This window comes from Mesoplodon bidens, assembly GCF_964165515.1.
Source record: "Mesoplodon bidens genome assembly, chromosome: X".
Taxonomy (NCBI): Eukaryota; Metazoa; Chordata; class Mammalia; order Artiodactyla; family Ziphiidae; genus Mesoplodon; species Mesoplodon bidens.
Window position 1 is genome coordinate 106,742,249 of NC_138163.1, and position 21,600 is coordinate 106,763,848.

Consider the following 21,600-nt stretch of genomic DNA (forward strand, 5'->3'; position numbering starts at 1 on the left):
GTGGTCAGAGCAGACCTCTCTCATAAAGGTGACATTTCATCTGAGAAGGGAAGGAGGTGAGGGAGTGGATCACACAGATTCCCGAGAGAAGGCGCCTTCCAGGCAGAGGGAACCATAAGCGTAAAGATCTTGAGGTGAAACCAATCTCAGTATGTTTAAGGGACAGAAAGTGGCCAGTGTGGCTGGAGCTGAGTGAGAAAAGGAGGGACTTAATTGGAAATAAGACCAAATAGGTACCAGGGGACTTGATCATATGGGACCATTTCTGCGTGAGATGATGTTGCGCTGACGTTTTTGAGCTGAGAAGGGATGTGATCCCCATGGCTGCTGTGTTGAGAGTGGACAGTAGGCCGGTGGGAACAGAAGCAAAGAGCCCCGTTAGCAGGGCCACTGCGGTAGTGCAGCTGACAGATGACAGTGGCTCAGACTAAGGTAGTTATGGTGGAGGTGATGAGAAGCAGAGGAGGTCCGACTCTGGACATGTTTTCAAGATACGGTCGACAGGACTTGATAATGAACTGCCTGTGGTGTGTAAGAGAAGAGTCAAGGGCAGGCTGAGGTTCTGGGTAAGCAAATGGAGTCTCCACACACTGGAGTGGGAAGGCCTGGGGGACAGGCAGTGTAGTCAGAAAAAAATGAGAAGAGGGTGGGGTCCTGCAAAGTCCAGGGAAGAGAGTTTCGCAAGGACGGAGGGTGTGATCAACTGTCATGCATGAAGGAGGTGGATGGCATCCCCTGTGGTTGCAGTTGTGGTGACAGTTGCTGCCCACCCCACAATCTCACTGATATCAGTGGACTTTTCTGTCATGTCCAACACTCGCTAGTCGTCCTTTCCCAAGTGTTAGAGACAATGTTCATACACGACCGCAAAACACGACTGTCCTCTGTGTTCCGTTCTCAGTTCCCTGTTTCTTGGAGCCCCACTAGATGGTAGACAGCTGAACTCTCATCCCACAGCAGGAGACAAAGGGACACATCACTCAGAGCTCCTGTCCAGCACGCCCTGGAGGAAGTCTGTAAGAGGAGCCCAGTTTTCTCCATTCAGGGTGGTTCTTTTCCACCTAGAATGCTGCTTCGAGTTGACCATCCACAGAGCACCTAGGGCTTCAAGCAACACCAACCCCTTCCACGGCCATTCACCTCTCACATCCAATCTCCCCAGATAATCGCAGGTACTCCAGGACCCACGGGGGCCCTAGATCTGGAAACCATACTGCACTATATTCAAGGATTATGCCTTAAGCGTTTTGTCAAAGTAAATGGAATTACTAAAATAGGTGCACGTTATTCTTACTCAATGGTTAACTGTTTACTTAACATCATAACCTAATTTCGCTCTTATATATTGTCACTAATTAAACTTCTGGGTTTGAAAGTAGAATTCTCTTCCAAGATCATCTTCTTTTTTTCCCATTTTTCAACTTTTAATTTTGAAATAACTTTCGACTTGCAAAAAAAAAAGTGAGAAAAATAGCACAAAGAATTCCTGAATACCCATCCCCTAGCTTACCCAAATGTTATCATTTTTCATGCCACAGAGAAATGATAAAAATAAGAAAGTTAACATTAGAAAAATACTGTTATCTGATCCTTAAGTTCATCAGTTGTCTGACTAATGTTCTTTTTCTGGTCCAGAATCCAGTCCAGGTCCACATGTTGCATGTAGTTGTTTTGTCTCCCTTAATATGGAACAGATTTTCAACGTCTTTGTCTTCCATGACCTTGACATATTTGAAGACTATTGCCCAGGTATTTTTTTAGAATGTCCCTCAATTTGGGTTTGTCTGATCTTGACTGAATTCAGGCTTTGCATTTTTAGCAATTTTAGCAAGAATACCATAGAAGTGATTTTCCGAGATCACCTTCTGAGGTAAACTCCTACCCTGCATCCCAGGGAACGCCAGTATCTTCATTCATTTACCTTGACCCTTCGTCATTATTCTAGGAAGATCCAGGGTAGTAGTTAAGCTTGGTGGGAGACACATCACCCAGATTCAAATCCTAACTGCTTTGTTTCCTAGAGGTATGACACTGGGAAAATTGCTTAATATCTCTATGCCTCAATTTCCTCCTCTGAAAAGCAGGAATAATAATAGTGAGGATTCAATGAGGTGAAGCCTAGAGCATCTTTAGCACATAGCAGAAGCGAGAAGATGGAGCCTGCCCCCGCCTGGGTCCATACAGGAGGAAAATGTTGAACAGTCTCCCCTCACACCCAGCCAACATGCAATGGTCATGTAGTATAGCAAGAAGTAAGCTTTTATTGCTTTAAGTTGGTAAGATTTGGGAGTTGTTTGTTACTGCAGCAGAGCCTAATCCTGACTTACTGACATAGAAATTGAGATCAGAAGTAGGGCATACTGTGACAAAACCTAAAATAGGTCTTCCCTGGTGGCACAGTGGCTAAGAATCCACCTGCCAATGCAGGCCACACAGGTTTGAGCCCTGGTCCGGGAAGATCCCGCATGCCGTGGAGCCACTAAGCCTGTGCACCCCAACTACTGAGCCTGCGCTCTAGAGCCCGCGAGCCACAACTAATGGGCCCATGTGCCACAACTACTGAAGCCCGTGTGCTTAGAGCTCATGCTCTGCAACAAGAGAAGCCACCGCAATGAGAAGCCCGCGCACCACAATGATGAGTAGCTCCCGCTCGCCGCAACTAGAGAAAGCCCGCAGGCAGCAACAAAGACCCAAATGACTTTGACATAGCCATATGTTGGTGAGTGGCAAAAAAGCAGATACTGAAGGCTGAAAAAGTGCAGATCTTTGTTATGCAAGAGGCAAAGCATTTGTTAAAAATGTTGCCTGTAGTCACTTAGGAAGAAAATCATGTATCTATTAAGCCTGTAGATCTAGGAGGGAAAGATGGACAACTTAATGTTGGCAACGTGCTCTTGGCTGTTAACTGAGAATTGACTGGCTTGCAGGTAGAAATTACAGTAACTCCTGGGTATCAACCAACATTCCTGGACTTTGAGCTTAATGCTGTGACAGGAAGGGAGACCTTTGGGGTTGTCATCCTTCGGCAAGGGCTGAGCGTATTTTGTATACAAAAGGACCATGAACTACTGGTGCTCTCCACAAGTGTCAAGTATTACTCGTAGGCATGTGGCAGGATGGCACTTTCTAGTTCCCTTGATATTAGGTATAATATCAATATTATTAGGTACAAAATCAAGAAGTAAAGAAGTGAAGCCAAAGAAGTAAACACAGTCCCTTTTAAGTCACATTAAAAAGTCGGGGCTCTATTCTGAAGTAGTAGGAAGCCTTGAAAGTTTTTCAAAAGAGGAAAGACATAAGATGGGCTGACCGGGATTGCATTTCCCACCAAAATTTAGAATAGGCTAAAGTTTTGTAAGCAATATCTATGCATGAATCTGATCATGTGAAATCTGATCAAAATATCCAAAAAGTAACACAACATAACATAACACAACACAACGTGGAGTAAAAGTGAGAATTCCCTTTCACCTAACCCCAAATCTCTCTTACTTCCTCACATTATCATATCATTATTTTGGTGTGCATCTTTTCAGAACTTTTTACATATACCTAATTCTCCTGTGATTTGTCTACAGGCATACCTCAGAGATATTACAGTACCAGACAACCACAATAAAGTGAATATCTCAATAAAGCGAGTCACACACATTTTTTGGTTTCCCAGTGCATATAAAAGTTATGTTTATACTATACTGTAGTCTATTAAGTGTGCAATAGCATTATGTCTAAGAAAACAATGTACATACCTTAATTAAAAATGCTGTTGGAAAAATGGTGCTGACAGACCTGCTCCACACAGGGTTGCCACAAACCTTCAGTTTGTAGAAAAACACAGTATCTGCAAAACACAATAAAGGGAAGTACAATAAAATGACGTATGCTTGTAATAATTCTGAAATCAGAAAACCAATAAACATTTTCATTATTATGACAGTATAGCATTCTACATAATATAGATCATTATCTTTTATTATTATTATTATCTTCAAGCTGAGTTGTGCTAGTATTATTTTTCCTTCTCTATGGATCTAATGTCATGTCTATACCACTAAAGAGAGAATATTCCTAGAGTGACGTCTGAATGGATTCCTTTTTTTTTTTTTAACTCCCATCAAATGCTTTTCCCATATGCTCAAGAAACCCAACTCTCTAACACTTTACTTATTCCATCAACTTCCTTTATTTCCTGGAGATTGTTTTGGAGCACTCTTCTCCTGCTTCTGTCTGAAATAGCTGCTCAGCCTGAAATACACCACAGCCATAATCCTGGGACATTTTCGCTCTGCTCTCCTGGGTTAGAACCATTGCTTTCTAGATCCTATTTCCTCATTTGTTTTAGATTACTTCCTCGTTTTTCAAAAATACAGCCTCAAGTGACTTCTCAGGAAAGAGTTACAGGAGGTTAATTTTAGTGTACCTAAAAATCTGAAAATGTCTTAGAGTTCCAATTGCTCCATGTCCCCACTAACACCAAAAGTTTTAATTTTAGCTGTATTGGTCGATACGAGGTAGGATTGCCTTGTGATCTTAATTTGAGTTTTCCTGATGCCTGATGATATTGAGAATTTTTCATGTTTATTGGCTATTTAGATATATTTTGTTGAGAAGTGACTGTCCAAGTGTTCATTTTGAATTTGTCTCTGTTACAGATCTGTACAAGTTCTTTATATATTTGGAATATGAGTCCTTTATGGATATATGTATTGTAATTATCTTCTCCCCATCTGTGACTTGTCTTTTTACTTCCTTAATGATATTTTTTGATGAACCTAAGTTCCTAATTTTATAGTCGGATTTTTAACTTTTTTCTTTTATGGTTAGTGCTCATCGTATACTGTTTATGAAATCTTTCCCTACCCCCAAGATCATAAATATAGTCTCCTATGTCTTATTCTAGAAGTTTTGTTCATTACCTTTTCCATTTAGGTCACTTAGGTCTATGCTAATCTCTAACTTTGGTAGAGGTCAAGGTTTATATGATTCCATATGGATGTAGAATTGTTCCAGCACCATTTATAGAAAAGACCATCCTTTCCCTTGACTTAATTGCAATCGTACATTTGGTTTACATCAAGTTAATATATTAACTTGATTTATTAATATATATTAAGTTGAATATACATATAAACTTGAAAAAAAATATAGCCTATTTTATATCCTTGCCCTTATACCACACTTTCTTAATTATTATACCTTCATAGTGTGCTAGTAAGTTATAAATTGGGACAACCACTTTGGAAAAGTTTGAAAGTAAAACATACAGCTAAACATACACTACTCGGACTTCCCTGGCGGTCCAGTAGTTAAGACTCTGCACTGCCACTGCAGGGGGCATGGGTTTGATCCTTGATTGGGGAAATAAGATCCCGCATGCTGCACAGCATGGCCAGAAATAAAAAAATAAAAATAAAAAATAAAAACCTTAAAAAAATACACTATTCTATGATCTAGGAATCTGACTCCTACATATATGCATATGTCTATCAGAGGATATATAAGAATGTTTAGAGCAGCTTTACTCATGATAACCCAAACTTGGAAAGAAACCACATGTTTATTAATGGAAGAATGGATAAATGAATTTCAGTGGCATCACACAATGGAAGATGCCACCACCATAAAAAAGAACAAACACAACATGGATGAATCGCAGGAAGATTTTTAAGCAAAAGACACAAAACTGCATATACTACAGGATTCCATGTGTATGAAATTCAGAGCTTGCAAAAAACAACAAGTATATGATATTAGAAGTCAGAACAGTGGTTACCTCTAAGGGGTAGGGGATTGACTGTCAAGGGGCATGAGGGAAATCGGGTTCTGGAGATGTTCTATATCGCGACCTTCATGGTGTTACACGGTGCCTACATATGTAAAAAATTCTCGAGTTGTACAGTCAAGATTAGTGCTCATTATACACTTTGCTTTACATATATTATATGTCAATAAATAATTCGAGGGAATTCCCTGGCTAACTGCTGGTGGTCCAGTGGTTAGGACTCGGCGCTTTCACTGCTGAGGGTATGGGTCAATCTCTGGTGGGAGAACCAAGATCCCGCAAGCCATGAGGCATGGCCAAAATAAATAAATAATTCAAAAAAAAAAGAAAATGGAAGTAGAAAATGTCTTTATTCTGCCTCACCATGGAGTGTTTAGCTGGGTTATGGGATATAAACTCTGTGCTTCTTTCTCTCCGATTCTCTCAAATGCCTCCTTTCTTTCCTTCTGGGTCAGAGCCCCATCTGTGTGGGCTGGCTCCTTTCCTCCCCATACAGACTTCAATGAAATGTCCCGACGCAGAGCATGATGTCTTTCTAGTTCCTGACACGTCACTGAGGCTGGACGATGCAACCCAAAAGTGTGACCAATATTCCAACACCAGCCAGGTGTCCTACAATTCAATTCAGTTCTGACACCATCTACCTGGAGTTATCAACAGATTACACAAGTTAAAGGCTCAGTCCCACAAGATGGCTCCCATTTCAGATGCCAATCACAAGTCCCAGGTTGTCACCTGTACTTCTGACCCATGGGCTATAAATTGGGGTTCCCACAATCCCCTCCTCAGCTTTGATAATTTGTTAGATCAGCTCACAGAACTCAGGAAAACATTTTACTTTCTAGATTACCAGTTCATTATAAAAGGATACAATTAAGGAATAGCCACTTGGAAGAGATGCGTAGCCTGAGGTATGGGGGAGGAGCCACAGAGGTTCCACACCCTCTTGGGATGTGCTACCCTCTCAGCACCTCTGTGTGTTCAGCAACCTGGAGGCTCTCTGAACTCTGCAGTTCAGAGACTCTTATGGAGGCTTCATCACACAGGCAGGATCAGTTATTAAGTCAATCACCAGCCCCTCTCCCCTTTCTGGAGGATGGGGGAGTGGAGCTGAAATTTCCCTGCTTCTAATTACGGCTTGGTCTTTCAGGTGACCAGCCCCTATACTAAAACTCTCTAGAATTCTGTCCACCAACAGTCGCCACATTCGAACCAAAGATGCTCCCATCACTCAGGAAATTCCAAGAGATTTAGGAGTTCTGTATCAGCAACTGGGGTCAAAGACCAAATATTAGAACAAAAGATGTTCCTAGCACCTATATTGCTTAGGAAATTACAAAGGTTTTAGGAGATCTGGCCAGTAGCCTGGAATATATATATATCTTATATTGCAATATCATAGGAGGTTATAGTCCCATGGAATGGATCTTGACCAGTGGAAAACAGACAAGAGGAATACACTGGCAAGATAAATTCCCACCCCTTTCTTTCTTGGACCACTTGGAGGTGCAGTGCCTTTCGAAGGCCTTTGAGAGAAGACTCAAGCACTGAGCATACACACCTAATGAGTTTGGGGCTCATTGTGAATCGGTGGTCAGTGCAGTGATGCTTAACATCTGGTGCTTCATACTTCCTTGCCTCACTTCCCCTGTTCCTCACCCTCACCACCCTGGGCTTATACCTAGCAAGCAAAGTATCACCACTTTCATCTTTGCTTTAAACTCTGCTTTTGAGAGGCCCTAGTCTGAGATAGCATAGAATTCAAGGTTAAATATAACTTCCAGCAAAACTTTGAGGGCCTTAGTTCATGGTCTTCTAGTTGCCAGTGTTGGTAGAAACAGTTTGAGTCTTTCTGCATTATGGGTTAACTGTGTTTTGATTTGTGTGATTTAGCTTTAATTTTTCTTCTCTGTAGGCTATTGCCATCTTGCTCTAACCTGATATTCTGAAATTTTGTAAAATTGTGTCTAGATGTGGGGATGTGTTTTCAATGTACTGGTTACTCAGTGGAATCTATCAGCATGATGACTAGTGTCATTTAGCTCAGATAAATTATTTTGTCTCTTTGATGCTTTTCTCCCACCTGCTATCTCTGTACTCTTTCTGGAACTTTCACTGGTTGGATGAGGGATTCTACTCTTGTCAGTCACAGTTGTCACTATTCTCCTTCTTTATCTCTGGTATCTCCACGTCCCTAAACCCTCCGGCATTCTTCAGGATAGGTAGGCATCTTCCTAAGCTTTAGCCTCCTCATCACATAATTCTGGTTTTGGTTTCCTCCATCCCAGTTCATGAATCACCACTCCTCTACCAATTATCCAGCTTCTAGGAATATGTTGAAATCTTTTATCCCTTGATGGTCCTCTTCTATTCTTTTTGCACGGGTTATACTGTTATTACTATTATTATTATTAGTTGTTGTTGTTGTTGTTCGGTACGCGGGCCTCTCACTGTTGTGGCCTCTCCCGTTGCGGAGCACAGACTCCGGACGCGCAGGCTCAGCAGCCATGGCTCATGGGCCCAGCCGCTCCACGGCATGTGGGATCTTCCCGGACCGGGACACGAACCCGTGTCCCCTGCATCGGCAGGCGGACTCGCAACCACTGTGCCACCAGGGAAGCCCTATTATTATTTTTAAATGTGCTTTATGAGTCTTGGGAGAAAGAGAAGGAGAATTGCTTAGGGTCAGTTCACCATCTTGAACTGTAAGTGTCTGAATTTTTATTGTGTAGTTGAATCTGTCTTTTCCATGTGACTTGTGGGTTTCATGACTATTTAACAAGGCTATGTTTTTTCTAAATGCTGGGTATGCTTTGGATTCATTTTCCCAGTATAATCTTCACTTAGAGAAGAGCTTATAAGTTCTCTGTCATCTGAAAGCAATCAATACCACCTGCAGCAGAACTTTATCCAGCAGGTCAAAACTTCCTCATTTCTGAAAATAACTAATTTTGTTTTTAAATACCAGTAAGAAAGTGAAAGGTAAAAGAAAATTTTTTTAGTATATTCTGTATTTTTCACTTTCAGCAGAAGATTTAAGGAATTGTTTTTATAAGAATAAAACTACTTTTCTTTTTCAATGCCTTAAATATCATGTAACTTGGTTTTCCCCTCCCCACTTTTAAAGCAAACTAATTCTTGATTTTTATCTTTAAATTAATTGTAAACAAAGTTTATTTCTTTAAGGAAAACCTATATAAGTTCTCCTTCCCTTTCTCCAAGAAATGTGGACATTCCTGTACTGGAAATTAGACATACTAACTTATTATTAGACATACTAATAATGCAAAACTTAAGCCGTCTAGGAACACCCTGAAATGAGTCATTCTCAATATCTGCACTTTCCAGATAACTGAAAGTTTACCCTTTAAACATAGGCAAAAATCTTAACCACTGTGCATGAATATTTAGCTGACTCAACATGATTTAACTCTTTTGTGAATGGAGTATTAAAAACATCATTGCCATTACACATGTTATTGTGTCAAATTGTAGGTTCTAATGAGTATCCCCAGCCCTTTAGGTTCTGGCCAGTACACTGACCAGAGAAAAAGCTCAGTGTATATAGCATTCGTCGAATATGAATGAATGAATGAACGAATGAAGACATACAGTACCAAAAGAAAACAAAAAAGAAATACAGTACCATGATGCCTTTAAGTTCTGTTGAGGTACATGGACCTCTTTGCCCTTACACTAAATGACCCCAGATTGTTATGTTTCTGAGTTTTTGAGTCTGCTTGTAGCATTTCTTTCTTTGTCCTTTCTTTAGGTTCTCAGATGTCACTTGGTACCATTGTGTGTATACCTCTAATAATTCTTCTCTCTTCTTTTAACCCTGGGACCAAGATCACGAAGCTTGTTATGGCGAGTGTGAAAAAGCTCTGACTGAATTTCAGATTGTTTTTGGCAGATTTGGTTTCAGAGTTTAACGTACTGTTTGTGGATTTTAGTTCTATTTTGGCAGCTCAGACACTTCCTCCTGCCCTCATCCCCAGTCTTTAGTTCTGTTTCAGACAGTAAGATTGCCCGATAGCTTATTTCTACATAGACAGAACAACATGCTAGTCATTTGTCTAAAATAAATTACCTGTATTTTCTACGTGGCAACAATTTGGGATCCATGATCCCAGGGATTTTCAAAGCAAGTAAAACTCCACATAAGTCATGACAATTCAAAGGATATAGTGTTTTTACTCATAGTAAAGCCAACATGGTCTTTATGGTAACCCCCAGAAAACTTTCCCATGCAATGTGGCCATGAATATAATCACCTTCAACTCTCATCCTGGACCCCTCCAGATTCGGCACTACTAGGCCGAATCTGCTCCATTCTACACATTTCACCTTCGAGCAAGCTAGCCTGGGCATACTACCATGGAAAAGGTAGAGGAGAAAAACAGAGAAGAGAAGCATGCCAGGTTTCTTGACGTCTGGACTCTGGAACACACACATCAATTTCACTGCATTCTATTGGTCAGTGCAAGTCACAGGAATAGCCCAGATTCAAGGGGTGAGCAAATACACTCCTCCTCTTGACGGAAGAAACTGTGAAGCCACATATCAGAGGACGTGGATACAGAGAGAAGTGGAAGATCGGGGCCACACTGCAATCAACTGAAACGTCATTTACTTTTTTAAAGCAAGGAAAAAGAATCACTCCATTTTATTTTAATATTCCCTATTTTGTTTCACTCCGTCTAATTAATGCTGTATCATCTAGTGATGTTTCATTTTTTCCCTGTTTCTACCTCCACTCTCGATATACAATATCTTAAAGAGGAAGATTTCTCAAAATGCATTTTTCTACCTACCAAGTGGAAAGTAAAATTTGCTGAATGTTTTCTACAAAGGAAAAAAGCGCAAAAAGTCATATTCTTAAAAGGAGTTTTACTGTCTACTTTCATTGTGAGTTGGATGTGGCCTTTGATCTCAGTGAAGTCACAGGCACATTGGCCCTAGAAGAATGAAACACTGAGTAATAAATGCACCAGGAAGTTGACAACAGAGTCGCCTGAGTTTAATATTTTAGCCATGGATAGGTGCTGCAGAGCTCCCAACTGGAAAACAGGATCATCAGATAGGTGTGCTGAGCTTCATTAGCTACATATGGAAAAACTACCATGTGAATTGTGTGCTCTGGTGATTTTCAGCCACTACAGGCGCGTTAACTAACCCCAGGAAATGCTTAGATAGCATGATTCTTTTTTCTTATCAACCAGTGCAAGGATATCTGAAATTTGCTCTAAAATCTCAGGAAAGACAAAGGTGATTCCTTCCTTCTGCCCTGAATTCCCCACCGTCCCCCATCTGATCTGAAAGAGCGATGTTTAGCTTCTATGTGAGTGGGAGGGCTGGTGATTTTCTTGTTACTTAATTGGGAATTGCATGACCGGAAAGAGGAAGCAATGTTTAGTAATCAAGTGATCTAACATAATGGTAAACTTGGTGATTACTTAATATTCTAATGTAATTCTAAAACTTATGAAGATCTTTTGAGCCTAATTTTTTTTATATAAGTCAGATTTACTGTATTTGGAGTAGTCTTCTCTGAAGGATGAAGTTTCAGAATATAATACTTTGGGCTGTTTCCAGAAGTCAGACAGGTACAGTTCTCAGAGTAAGATCGAGAAAATAAATTCATAGTGGCCACTATTCATGTCCAATGTTTCTTAGTACTTCCTCTTGTCCACAGAAAAGTATATACCCAACAACATTTAGAGTTGAGAAACTGTCCTTTTATAACTTAGCTTCTTCCTCATGCAATTTTACTTCATAACACACACACACACACAATATTGACGATAACTGGCCTTTTCTGTCAGATAGAAATCCTTCATGCACAAAATAAATATAAAAATGTAGATTACATAAATATTATTGGGCTACTCTGAAGGCTTCTTTCCTCCAAGCAAAATCATTCCATTTCTTAATAGGTCCATTCGTAAGTGAAAATTAGGTTACGGGATAGTGACGTAGGAGAACCCAGCTTCCCGATCTCCCTACAGAGATTAAGGACTGGACACTCTCCCTGAACAAAAAACGGCTCTGGGAGACCTCTAGAGTCCACTTAGGAACTTTCAGCAACACCGTGGAACCAAAAAACCAAGAACAATCACACACAAAGAAAAGAAAAACAAATGCTTTCTGCCCCCATCGCCCCTCCACCCCAACCCCTGCGGCTGGCATTGTTCAGGGCCAAGAAGGAAGCTCCCAGCTAGAAAGAGTTCCCCTCCCCAGAACTCACCCCTTCCTTAAGAGTGGGGTGAGTGACAGCGTCCTCAGCTTCCTGGGACCCCTCACGAAGGTTCCGCTTCAGTTTCACCCCACCCACCAGCAAAGCTGAAATGTCAATACAGCCGGCTACGAGCTAGGAAGGAAAGCAGAGGCTATTATTAGCAGACACGTAGTGGGAGAGAGCGTGATTCACAGAGACCCGCTCTGCGCAGAAACTCAGATTTCCCCACTGATGAAGCCAGTGGCCAGCACAGCTGCTGCGGATGCACTGCTGATCTCTCCAGCTTTTGCCCCACAGGTATTCTGTTCAATGACGCTAGCTACCTGAGTCTCTCCCCGCTCCCCACCTACTGCCGCCCCACCCACCAGAAGCGGGATCACACCTGCAGCCAGTGAGCTCTCTGTGGCTGGGCGAGTGTAAGAGGCCAGCCGCCTGAGTCCCTCCCCACCCCTACCAGAGCCCTGGAGCCATGCTCAGAACCGGGTGGAGCTTCTGCAGCTGCCTAAGTGCAAAATCCCAGCCTATGGCCCACCCCTAGGTGATCCCACGGCCATACCTGCTCTGAAGGCTAGCCCCTGCGGCTGTGCACCTGCACACCACCGGCCTGATGCCAGTCATTGGCCTCCACTGTAGCCTGCAAGCCCAGGGGGAGGGTATGTAGCCACGGGTGAGTGAGCAGCCATAGGTGAGTGCACCCACAACCACAGCTGCTTGTGGGCCCAGATCGGGCCGTGTCCTGTCACTGGCCAGCACCACACTGCCCACCTGTGCCCACCTCCAGCTTTGCACCTGCACGCCCCCAGCCTGAACCCATCACCAGCCTCCACTGCAGGGTGCACACCCACCAGGGGAGAGTATGCAGCCACAGGAAAGCATGTGAACAGCCAGGTCCCCTGCAGCTACTAGAGGGCACATAGTTAGCCCGACCCTTGCTACCTGCCCTGGTTCCCATCACTACGAGTGTGTCTGCAACTAGCCTCAGTCACTACATGGGCACCTGCAGCTGGCCTCCACAACCAAGTGTATGTATACCACCAGCTCTGGCCACCCCCACTGCCTATACTAGCTACTGGAACTGGAGGTACCGTTTAGGATCCTAACAGCCCTTGCAGCCACTGCAGACCGCCCCCCCGCCCCTGCCCCATACAGTACTCACCAAGGACCACACAGCGGCCTGAGCTGAAGAGACACTGCACTTCTCCAGACCACACTTGGCACCCTGCACCAGTAGACCCAGGGTCACAACATGATCCAGTATGTCCCCTTCTGCAGGTAAAAGGCTTCCCTTACAGAACTCAGTCCATCAAGTCTGGAAGAAATGACTGCTTCTTCAAATATGCTGACATCTATTGAAGGCTACAGGGATCATGAAGAATCAGGGAAACATGTCTCCACCAAAGGAATACAGTAAAATTTCAGTAACTGGCCCCAGAGAAATGGAGATCCAGGAATTGCCCAATAAAGAATTCAAAATAATTATTCTACAGATGCTCAGAGAGCTACAAGAGAACACAGATAAACAATTTAATGATATCAGGAAACAATACAAGAACAAAATAAGAAGTTCAAAAAAAGATAGAAAAAATTAAAAAGAACCAAACAGAAATTTTGGAGCTGAAGAATACAATAACTGAACTGAAGAATTCAATAGAGAGCTTCAACAGTAGACTTTAGCAAACAGAAGAGAGAATCAATGAGTGAGAAGATAGACCAATTGAAATTATCCAATCAATGAGCAAGAAGAAAAAAGAATGGCAAAGGATGAAGAAAGCCTAGGGGAATTATGGGGCACCATAAAAAATAATGTATACATCATTGGAGTTCCAGAAGGAGAAGAGAGGTGAAAAGGAGAAGAAAGCTTATTTAAAGAATAATGACTGAGAGCTTCCCAAACATGGGAAGAGATTTAGATATCCAAGTTCATGAAACTAATAGGTCACCTAAAAATTTCAACCCAAAACAATCTTCTCCAAGAGATGTAAAACAAAACAAAACAACAACAACAACAACAAAACTGTCTAAAACCAAAGAGAGAATTTTAAAAGCAGCAAAAGAAAAAAAAAAAATCTCTCGTACAAGGGAACTTCTATAAGGCTATCAGTGGATATCTCAGCAGAGACCTTGCAGGCCAGGAGAGAATGGGATGATATATTCAAGATGCTGAAAGAAAGAAGCTGCCAGTCAAGAATACTTTACCCAGCAAAGCTGCCTTTTAGAATTGAAGGCAAAATAAAAACTTTCCCTAATAAACAAAAGCTGAGGGAATTCCTCACCACTAAATCTGCCTTACGAGAAATGCTGAAAAGAGTTCTTCAAGCTGAAACAAAAAGATGCTAATTAGTAACATGAAAACATGTGAAAATATACAACACACTGGTAAAAGTAAGCATAGGGTTAGATTCAGAATACCCTAATACTGTAATATGGTGATGTGTTGACTATTTAACTCTATATAAAGGTTGAAGGACAAAAGTATTAAAATGGCTATAGCTTCAACAATTTGTTAACGTCAATAGTTACACAATATAAAAGGATGTAAATGGTGACATAAAAATATAAAAGGGGGTAGTAGAAGGATTGAGTTTTTGTATGTAATCAAAATGAAATTATCAGTGTACGATAGACTGTTATATATATGTTTTATGTAAGCCTCATGGGAACCACAAAGCAAAAATATACAGTACATACACAAAAGGTAAAGAGGCAGGGTAACACTAAGGAAGGTAAAGGTAAAGCATACCACTAAGGAATTCTTCAATTTACAAAGGAAGACAGCAAGAAAGGAATAAAAGAAAAATGGAACTACAAAATGGCCAGAAAAAAATTTAAAAGATCTCACTAGTAAGTCCTTACCAATCGATCATTACTCTAAATGCTAACAGATTGAATTCTCCAATCAAAAGGCAGAGAGTAGCTGGATGGGTAGAAAACAAGACCCAACTATATGCTGCCTACAAGAGGCTCACTTCAGCTTTAAGGACACACATAGGCTCAAAGTGAAGGGATGGCAAAAGATATTCCACGTAAGTGGAAACAAAAGAGAGCAGGAGTAGCTATACTTATACCAGACAACATAGACTTTAAGGCAAAAATGGTAACAAGAGACAAAGATGGTCATTATATAATAAGGTGGCCAATTAGTCAAGAAGATATAATAAACATAAATATATATGCACCCAATATTGGAGCACCTAAATGCATTAAGCAAATACTAACGGATCTGAAGGGAGAAATAGACAACAATCCAATAATAGTAGGGGACTTCAATACCCCACTCTCAACAATGGATAGGTTATCCAGACAGAAAATTAGCAAGGAAATGTTGGACCTGAAACATAGTTTAGACCAATGGAACCAACAGAGATATACAGAACTTTCCATCTAACAGCAACAGAATACACATTCTTCTCAAGCACACACAGCACATTCTCTAGGATAGATTAAATGATAGGTCAGAAACAAGTTTTAGTAAATTTAAGAAGATTGAAATCATAAGTATCTTTTCTGACCACAATGGTGTGAAGCTAGAAATCAATAACAGGAAGAAACTGGAAAATTCACAAATATGTGGAAATTAAACAACATGTTCCTGAACACCAATGGGTCAAAGAAGAAATCAAAGATAAATCAAGAAATATCTCAAAACAAATGAAAATGGAAGTGCAACATGTCAAAACCTGTGGGATAATGCAAAGAGTATGTCTTAAATGTTCTCACCACAAAAAAGCGATGGTAATTATATGACAGGATGGAAGTGTTAGCTAATTCTATCATGGTAATCATTTTGCAATATACAGATGTATCGGATCAACACATTGTACATCTTAAGCTTACACAATGTTACGTATCAATTGTATCTCAATAAATCTGGGGGAAGAAAGAAATTGGCAGATTACTGAGGTTTAAGAATCCAGATATTTTGTAACCATCATTATAAAAATCGATTCAGTGTAATTTCATCAATGTATGCTAGAACGACTGGGAGAAAGACAATTGGAGAAAATGATATTTATTCAGTCAGTACATAGTCCCCAAATGTTAATTACTAATTACAAAAGTAAATTAATACCTTTACGTTTATAACAGAAGAATCTGGTGATGAAACTTAATACCACTAATAACAGGACAAACTGACAATACCTACCTCCTAATACAATGCATGAAGGATACAATGTCACCTATACGTAGACTATATAGTAAATGCTAGTTTTGTATCAGTGTTAAATTTCTTGGATTGGTTCATTGCATTGTGGTTACATAAGTGAAAGTTGCTGTTCTTTGGAAAAACATTTGGTGAATCATCATGTTGTATGCTTTAAATATCTTATAATTTTATTTGTCAGCTATACCTCAATAAAGCTGAAAAAACATCAGAATAAATAAAAGTAAAAATTAGCATGAATCCAGTTAACGAATGTTTCTAAACTAAGATACCAAGATACTTAGATGGCATAAACCAGAGGTTTATACCACCACTGTTACCCAGCTATTCTTGGTGCAGAATCTGTACCTAGCACAGTAGCTTTAAAAATCTCCTTGGTTACTTATACCTTGTCTAATCTGTTAGTGTGGTATAAAGAACATGGGCTTTTTAGCTAGAAAGATATGGACTTAATTTTGACACAGTCACCCAGTAGTTGTGGGATAGTTTGAGCCTATCAGTTATCCTCTCTCAGCTTCAGTTCTTTTTTTTTTTTTTTTTTGGCTGTATGCGGGCCTCTCACTGTTGTGGCCTCTCCCGTTGTGGAGCACAGGCTCCGGACGTGCAGGCTCAGTGACCATTGCCCACGGGCCCAGCTGCTCTGCGGCATGTGGGATCTTCCCGGACCGGGGCACGAACCCGCGTCCCCTGCATTGGCAGGCAAACTCTCAACCACTGCGCCACCAGGGAAGCCCTCAGCTTCAGTTCTTTTGTTTGTTTTTTTATCAACGAAATTGGGATAAAATGACTACCTTGCAGTGTCCTGAGGGATTAGCTGAAGTGGATGTAAAATGTTTGGCATAGTAGGTGTTTATTAAACATTAGCTATTTCTATTATTGACATTTATTTCAGTTAATGACCTTTCCCCCCATGGCAGCATATGCCCACACCTCTATCCCTTTCCTACATGGGGGGGGCGGGGATCATAACTGGTTGACTCACTTAGAACAATGACCAGTGCAGAACCATGAGCACATATATGTATACTCACAACCTGATTTGATGGCAGCTAATTGCAAAGTGAGAACCGAAAAGGTGAGTGGAAATGAAAAAAAGAGGTCTTACACTAGGACTTCTTTGCCTTTGAAATTTTGTCTGCAATGTCAGGTGAAACTCCCTTGTCCATTCCCTTATACCAGTGCTGTGAGGGTCACCAGGACATTAGTACAGAACTCAGTACTCAGTTTTCCCTTCTCAATCCAGAAATTGTGCAGTGTTTGACGTATCTACAAAAACACAGAGAATCTCAATCCCACTGGGGCAGAGAAAATCTTTGCCATCTGAATCCACCCTTGAATATGAAGATCAATAACACAGACACAGAGAGAGCTCATTCATTTTAATAATTGAGCACAGTTTTGATAGTTCTTCCCAAGAATTATCTCCCAGGGTCCCCCCACCCCCCGTAAACTATTCACACACAACATCTACAAGTATTTAAATTTCATAAATGCAGTGTTGCAAGAGCAAAAGAAATAAGAAAAGCCTTCATAGCCTTGAGATTAAAAACAATGCTTAATCGTTTTCTCACTATCTGTTACTAAATACTAAATGCTAAAAAAGCTGTGCAGGCAGCCGATGGCTGGGGAGAAGAACGGAGAAGGAAGCTCTCATAATGACAAGAACTTTTACACTCATTTTTCATCTCATAACCAGGATAACACAGGGAAGATCTCTCTATTTTGGTAACTCTGTTGGTGTCAAAAATAGAAAACCCTGGGGCTTCCCTGGTGGCGCAGTGGTTGGGAGTCCGCCTGCCAATGCAGGGGACACGGGTTCGTGCCCCGGTCCGGGAAGATCCCACATGCCACGGAGCGGCTAGGCCCATGAGCCATGGCCGCTGAGCCTGCGCATCTGGAGCCTGTGCTCCACAACAGGAGAGGCCACAACAGTGAGAGGCCGGCGTACCGCAAAAAAAAAAAAGAAGAAAAAAAAAAAAAGAAAACCCTGGAGAAACATTTTCAGAGCAACAAATGGAGTTGGTTTTACTTAGGCCACACAGGTGAGCGAGGGCCCAGATTCTCAGACTCCTTATAACTCTGGTTCCCCCTCTGGCTCACACTTTGGTGTAAAGAACTGAAGCTATCAACACAGAGCCTGAGTCATAGTAATAGCACAATAAAAGTTTGTTGAATGAATGAACTGATACCTGGGGTGCAGTGTGAACAGGCTGGACCTAAGTTTCTCTTTGCAGAAACAGTCTTGGGACATTGTGGGGAGGTGACATTCTCAAAGCAAGCCTGACTTGTCAGGACCGACCCTCAGTGGCCGGGGCATCCTGGGAACCCAAAGGAACAACTGAGTTCTTACTAGTTCAGCCCAGTCCCCTGAATATGCCCACTCAGCATCAAATTCATGGCCAGAATTTCAGATTCAATACCATATGTTATCAAAATAAAATGAATATGTGTGTAGCTCCTGCAATTACATTCAATACGTACAAGACTTTAATCTGGGGTAGAAAGTGACCCCCTTCACCTACCCTCCCCTTTTGCCTTTTTTCGCTTTCTCTCACTCTCCTTCTATTCTCTTCCCCCTTCCCTCCCCTTTCCTCCTAACCCCATCTTCTGCCCCTCCCCCCTGCTCCCTTCTCTTTCTTTCTCATTATCAAAGTTGAATACTTCTAAATATCTGTGGCCCCAGAGGATATAACAAATAAAGCTGTTTTTAGTTCCCAGAAGTAGGAGCAGTCCTGAGGGGGGAAAAAAAACCTTTCTGGCCACATTAACAATGATTTAGAGACTCTCAAACTCACAGATATCCAGAACATTCTACTGGGTATGAATCCAGTACCTACACAGTAAGCTAGGGATTTTAGTTTCTGGGATGTAAATTTCATCAGGATCATGATGATAGAACAATAAATCATTAGTTACACCAGTAAGATCTCTTTTGCACGTGTATTTAAGTAAAACAAAGTGTGGATGCTATTTAAAGCAGATGGGCGTATCAGACACATATTTGTCACAATTCTTAATTTCAGATTCACAAGTGCTGGCTGGAGGAGACCGTTTCCGGCAATAAATCAGTTTGCATTTTTTTCATAGCATAAGGAGCCGGCCAGAGTTAGGACAGGAGTTCAATTCTCTGCCTCTATCTCCCTTTCCTGCATGTTTCAAATAAAAATGTTTGGACAGGACAACCTATTGGTTACTAACCTTAGCCTGTTCTTTACCTTCAAGAGAATCAACTCAGGTTCCTTTGGTCAACAAGTCTCAGAAGTGATTTCCTCAGATAATTCCGTTTAAAGCTTTCAATTAGTTCTACCCTGGCACTGTATGGTTTTAAATGTCCTTTCATTCATTCATTCATTCAGCAAACTTTCATTGAGTATCCACTCTCTGCTGGGGCATACATTAATTCCAGTCGGTCTAATATTCTTTTGTAGGAGGAATCTCTGACCCAGTTAGGCTGCTGCACTGGTAAACTGGAGTGTACTGTCACCATTAAGTGATGAATCACTCTCAGCATATATTATCTCTTATTTGGAAAATTTCCTTTGATAGGACAATAATGATAACAAAGATGACACAAAAGCGAATATGAATAGTTACTCCCTGGTTTGCTTCTTCTTTTGGGGAGTATACAAACCTATTTCCAGGCAGCCTGGTATTGCTGAAAGATCACCAAACCTAGAGTCAGATGGTCCAGAGCCAGTCTCAGCTTTAATCTTAGGGAAGCTACTTCACCATTTTGAGCCCCCATTTTTAAATCCTGAGACCTGAGTCTGAGAATCCTTGCCCTACCTTTCTCTGGAATTACTGTGAGGAAACAAAATGAAAAAATGTGTAGATAATTGCTCTGAAAACCATAAAGCCCCATACAAATGCAAATTTATGACTGTTAAACAATCTTTGACATTCCTTTCAGGGCAAATCATCACATTATAGTTTCTCTTTCTCTCTTTTTCTTTAAAGGAGGGAACTTATATTATCAACTAGCATTATTGGGGCATTTGGCGGTACAACCCACATTTATTTCCTCATGGAAGAGACCAGTTAGAAATTTTCCTTATTGAAAATGAAATGCACTCCCCTGGGGCCAGAGTCGGAGTTGGAGATGCACTGTTTGTTGAGGGTTTCAGCCAAGGCTTCCGGTCCACAGAGGAAAACTCCTATTCTGGTACTTTTGGGAAAGAAAGAAAAAAGACAGTTTCAGGCTTTGGGATGGGCTCAATTACAAAGCACATGGGGGCATTTCTTATTGATTTCAGGCCTCAGAGCAGAGTCCCCTCTGTTCCTTTGTCCTTTCGCAAATGACAGAGTTCAGGTCACCATGAGAGAGTGTGGCTCGGCCCTGTTTGCGGGGCTGGGAGGGGCGGGCAGCTGGCTACTTCAAAAGGCAGCTGGGGCCTCCCTGGTGGCGCAGTGGTTGAGAGTCCGCCTGCCGATGCAGGGGATACGGGTTCGTGCCCCGGTCTGGGAGGATCCCATATGCCGCGGAGCGGCTGGGCCCGTGAGCCATGGCCTCTGGGCCTGCGCGTCCGGAGCCTGTGCTCCGCAACGGGAGAGGCCACAACAGTGAGAGGCCCGCATACCGCAAAAAGAAAAAAAAAAAAAAAAAAGGCAGCTGACTTCTCTGAAAAAATGACATGCAAGCAGGGTTTGCGGAAACTTCTACTACAGAGAAAATGAGGGTGAATTTGTGAGCCTGTGGGCCACTGCCCTTCAGGGCTCTGTGTCCCCAAACACCCCAGCATCTTAAAATCAAGGACAAATCCGCTTCAGGAACACCACCTCTGCCAACAGCTTCGTGTGGCTTCATCCCTCAACATTTTAGACTCTAAAGCCTTGCTCCTCTAGCTCTGGTTCCAGACCAGTAGCCTCGGTGTCAGCTTTTTAAGAATGCAGATTCTTAAAGTAGGTCAACTGTGTTTTAAAATTGTTATAACTTCACACCTTTTTGAAATCTGCCCTACAAAATTGGTTTGGCTTAAATGTCAAAGCCGTGACAATTTGTACTTTGATGTGATTGTATTTCCAATTTCTTGTTCCCGTAAGATTTCAGTAAAACTCAAAAATCTATTCAAAACCAAGAATGTGGATTCTTTGGCCCTACCCCACATGTACTAAATCAGCGTTTCAAAAAGCTTCCCCAAGTGATTTATATGTTCATTAAAGTGTAAGAAGCAATGGCGAAAAGAGTGTATTTATGGTGATTTCTTGAGTTTGTCATGTGTTCTAGATTTTAGAAATGCAGTTTTCAGACTTCTAGCCCGCCACGATACACAGGAGGGCATGGAAGAGTGGAAATGGAGCCTGAAGCCAAGAGACAGGTAAGTAGCACTTCTCCTCTTCAGCTTCACCGTTAGAAGTCCCAGTAAACTAAGGCAAATAAAGGTTGCCTGGAGATGTTCTGAGAAATGTTTGCGACTTTAA

The 21,600-nt window shown here is 41.5% G+C and overlaps 1 protein-coding gene and 2 long non-coding RNA genes across 3 annotated transcripts in view; all 3 read right to left on the reverse strand.

Moving 5' to 3' along the window:
- Nucleotides 1–1,489: 1,489 nt before the first annotated feature.
- LOC308608784 lies at nt 1,490–12,156 on the reverse strand. Its single transcript, XR_014014231.1, has 4 exons — nt 12,030–12,156; nt 6,146–6,426; nt 3,750–3,841; nt 1,490–1,941 (listed from the first exon to the last, which is right to left on the reverse strand). It is a non-coding gene; the product is annotated as an uncharacterized lncRNA (long non-coding RNA).
- Nucleotides 12,157–13,304: 1,148 nt separating this feature from the next.
- Nucleotides 13,305–18,729, reverse strand: LOC308608785. Its single transcript, XR_014014232.1, has 3 exons — nt 18,372–18,729; nt 17,288–17,448; nt 13,305–13,329 (listed from the first exon to the last, which is right to left on the reverse strand). It is a non-coding gene; the product is annotated as an uncharacterized lncRNA (long non-coding RNA).
- A 131-nt stretch (nt 18,730–18,860) lies between these two features.
- The window catches only part of CYBB (cytochrome b-245 beta chain), a 33,584-nt gene continuing 30,844 nt past the window's right edge, over nt 18,861–21,600 (reverse strand). Inside the window, exon 13 of the mRNA XM_081222121.1 lies at nt 18,861–20,347. Within this exon, the coding sequence (XP_081078247.1) occupies nt 20,221–20,347 (127 nt within the window). The 3' untranslated portion in view covers nt 18,861–20,220. The remainder of the gene's footprint in view (nt 20,348–21,600) is intronic.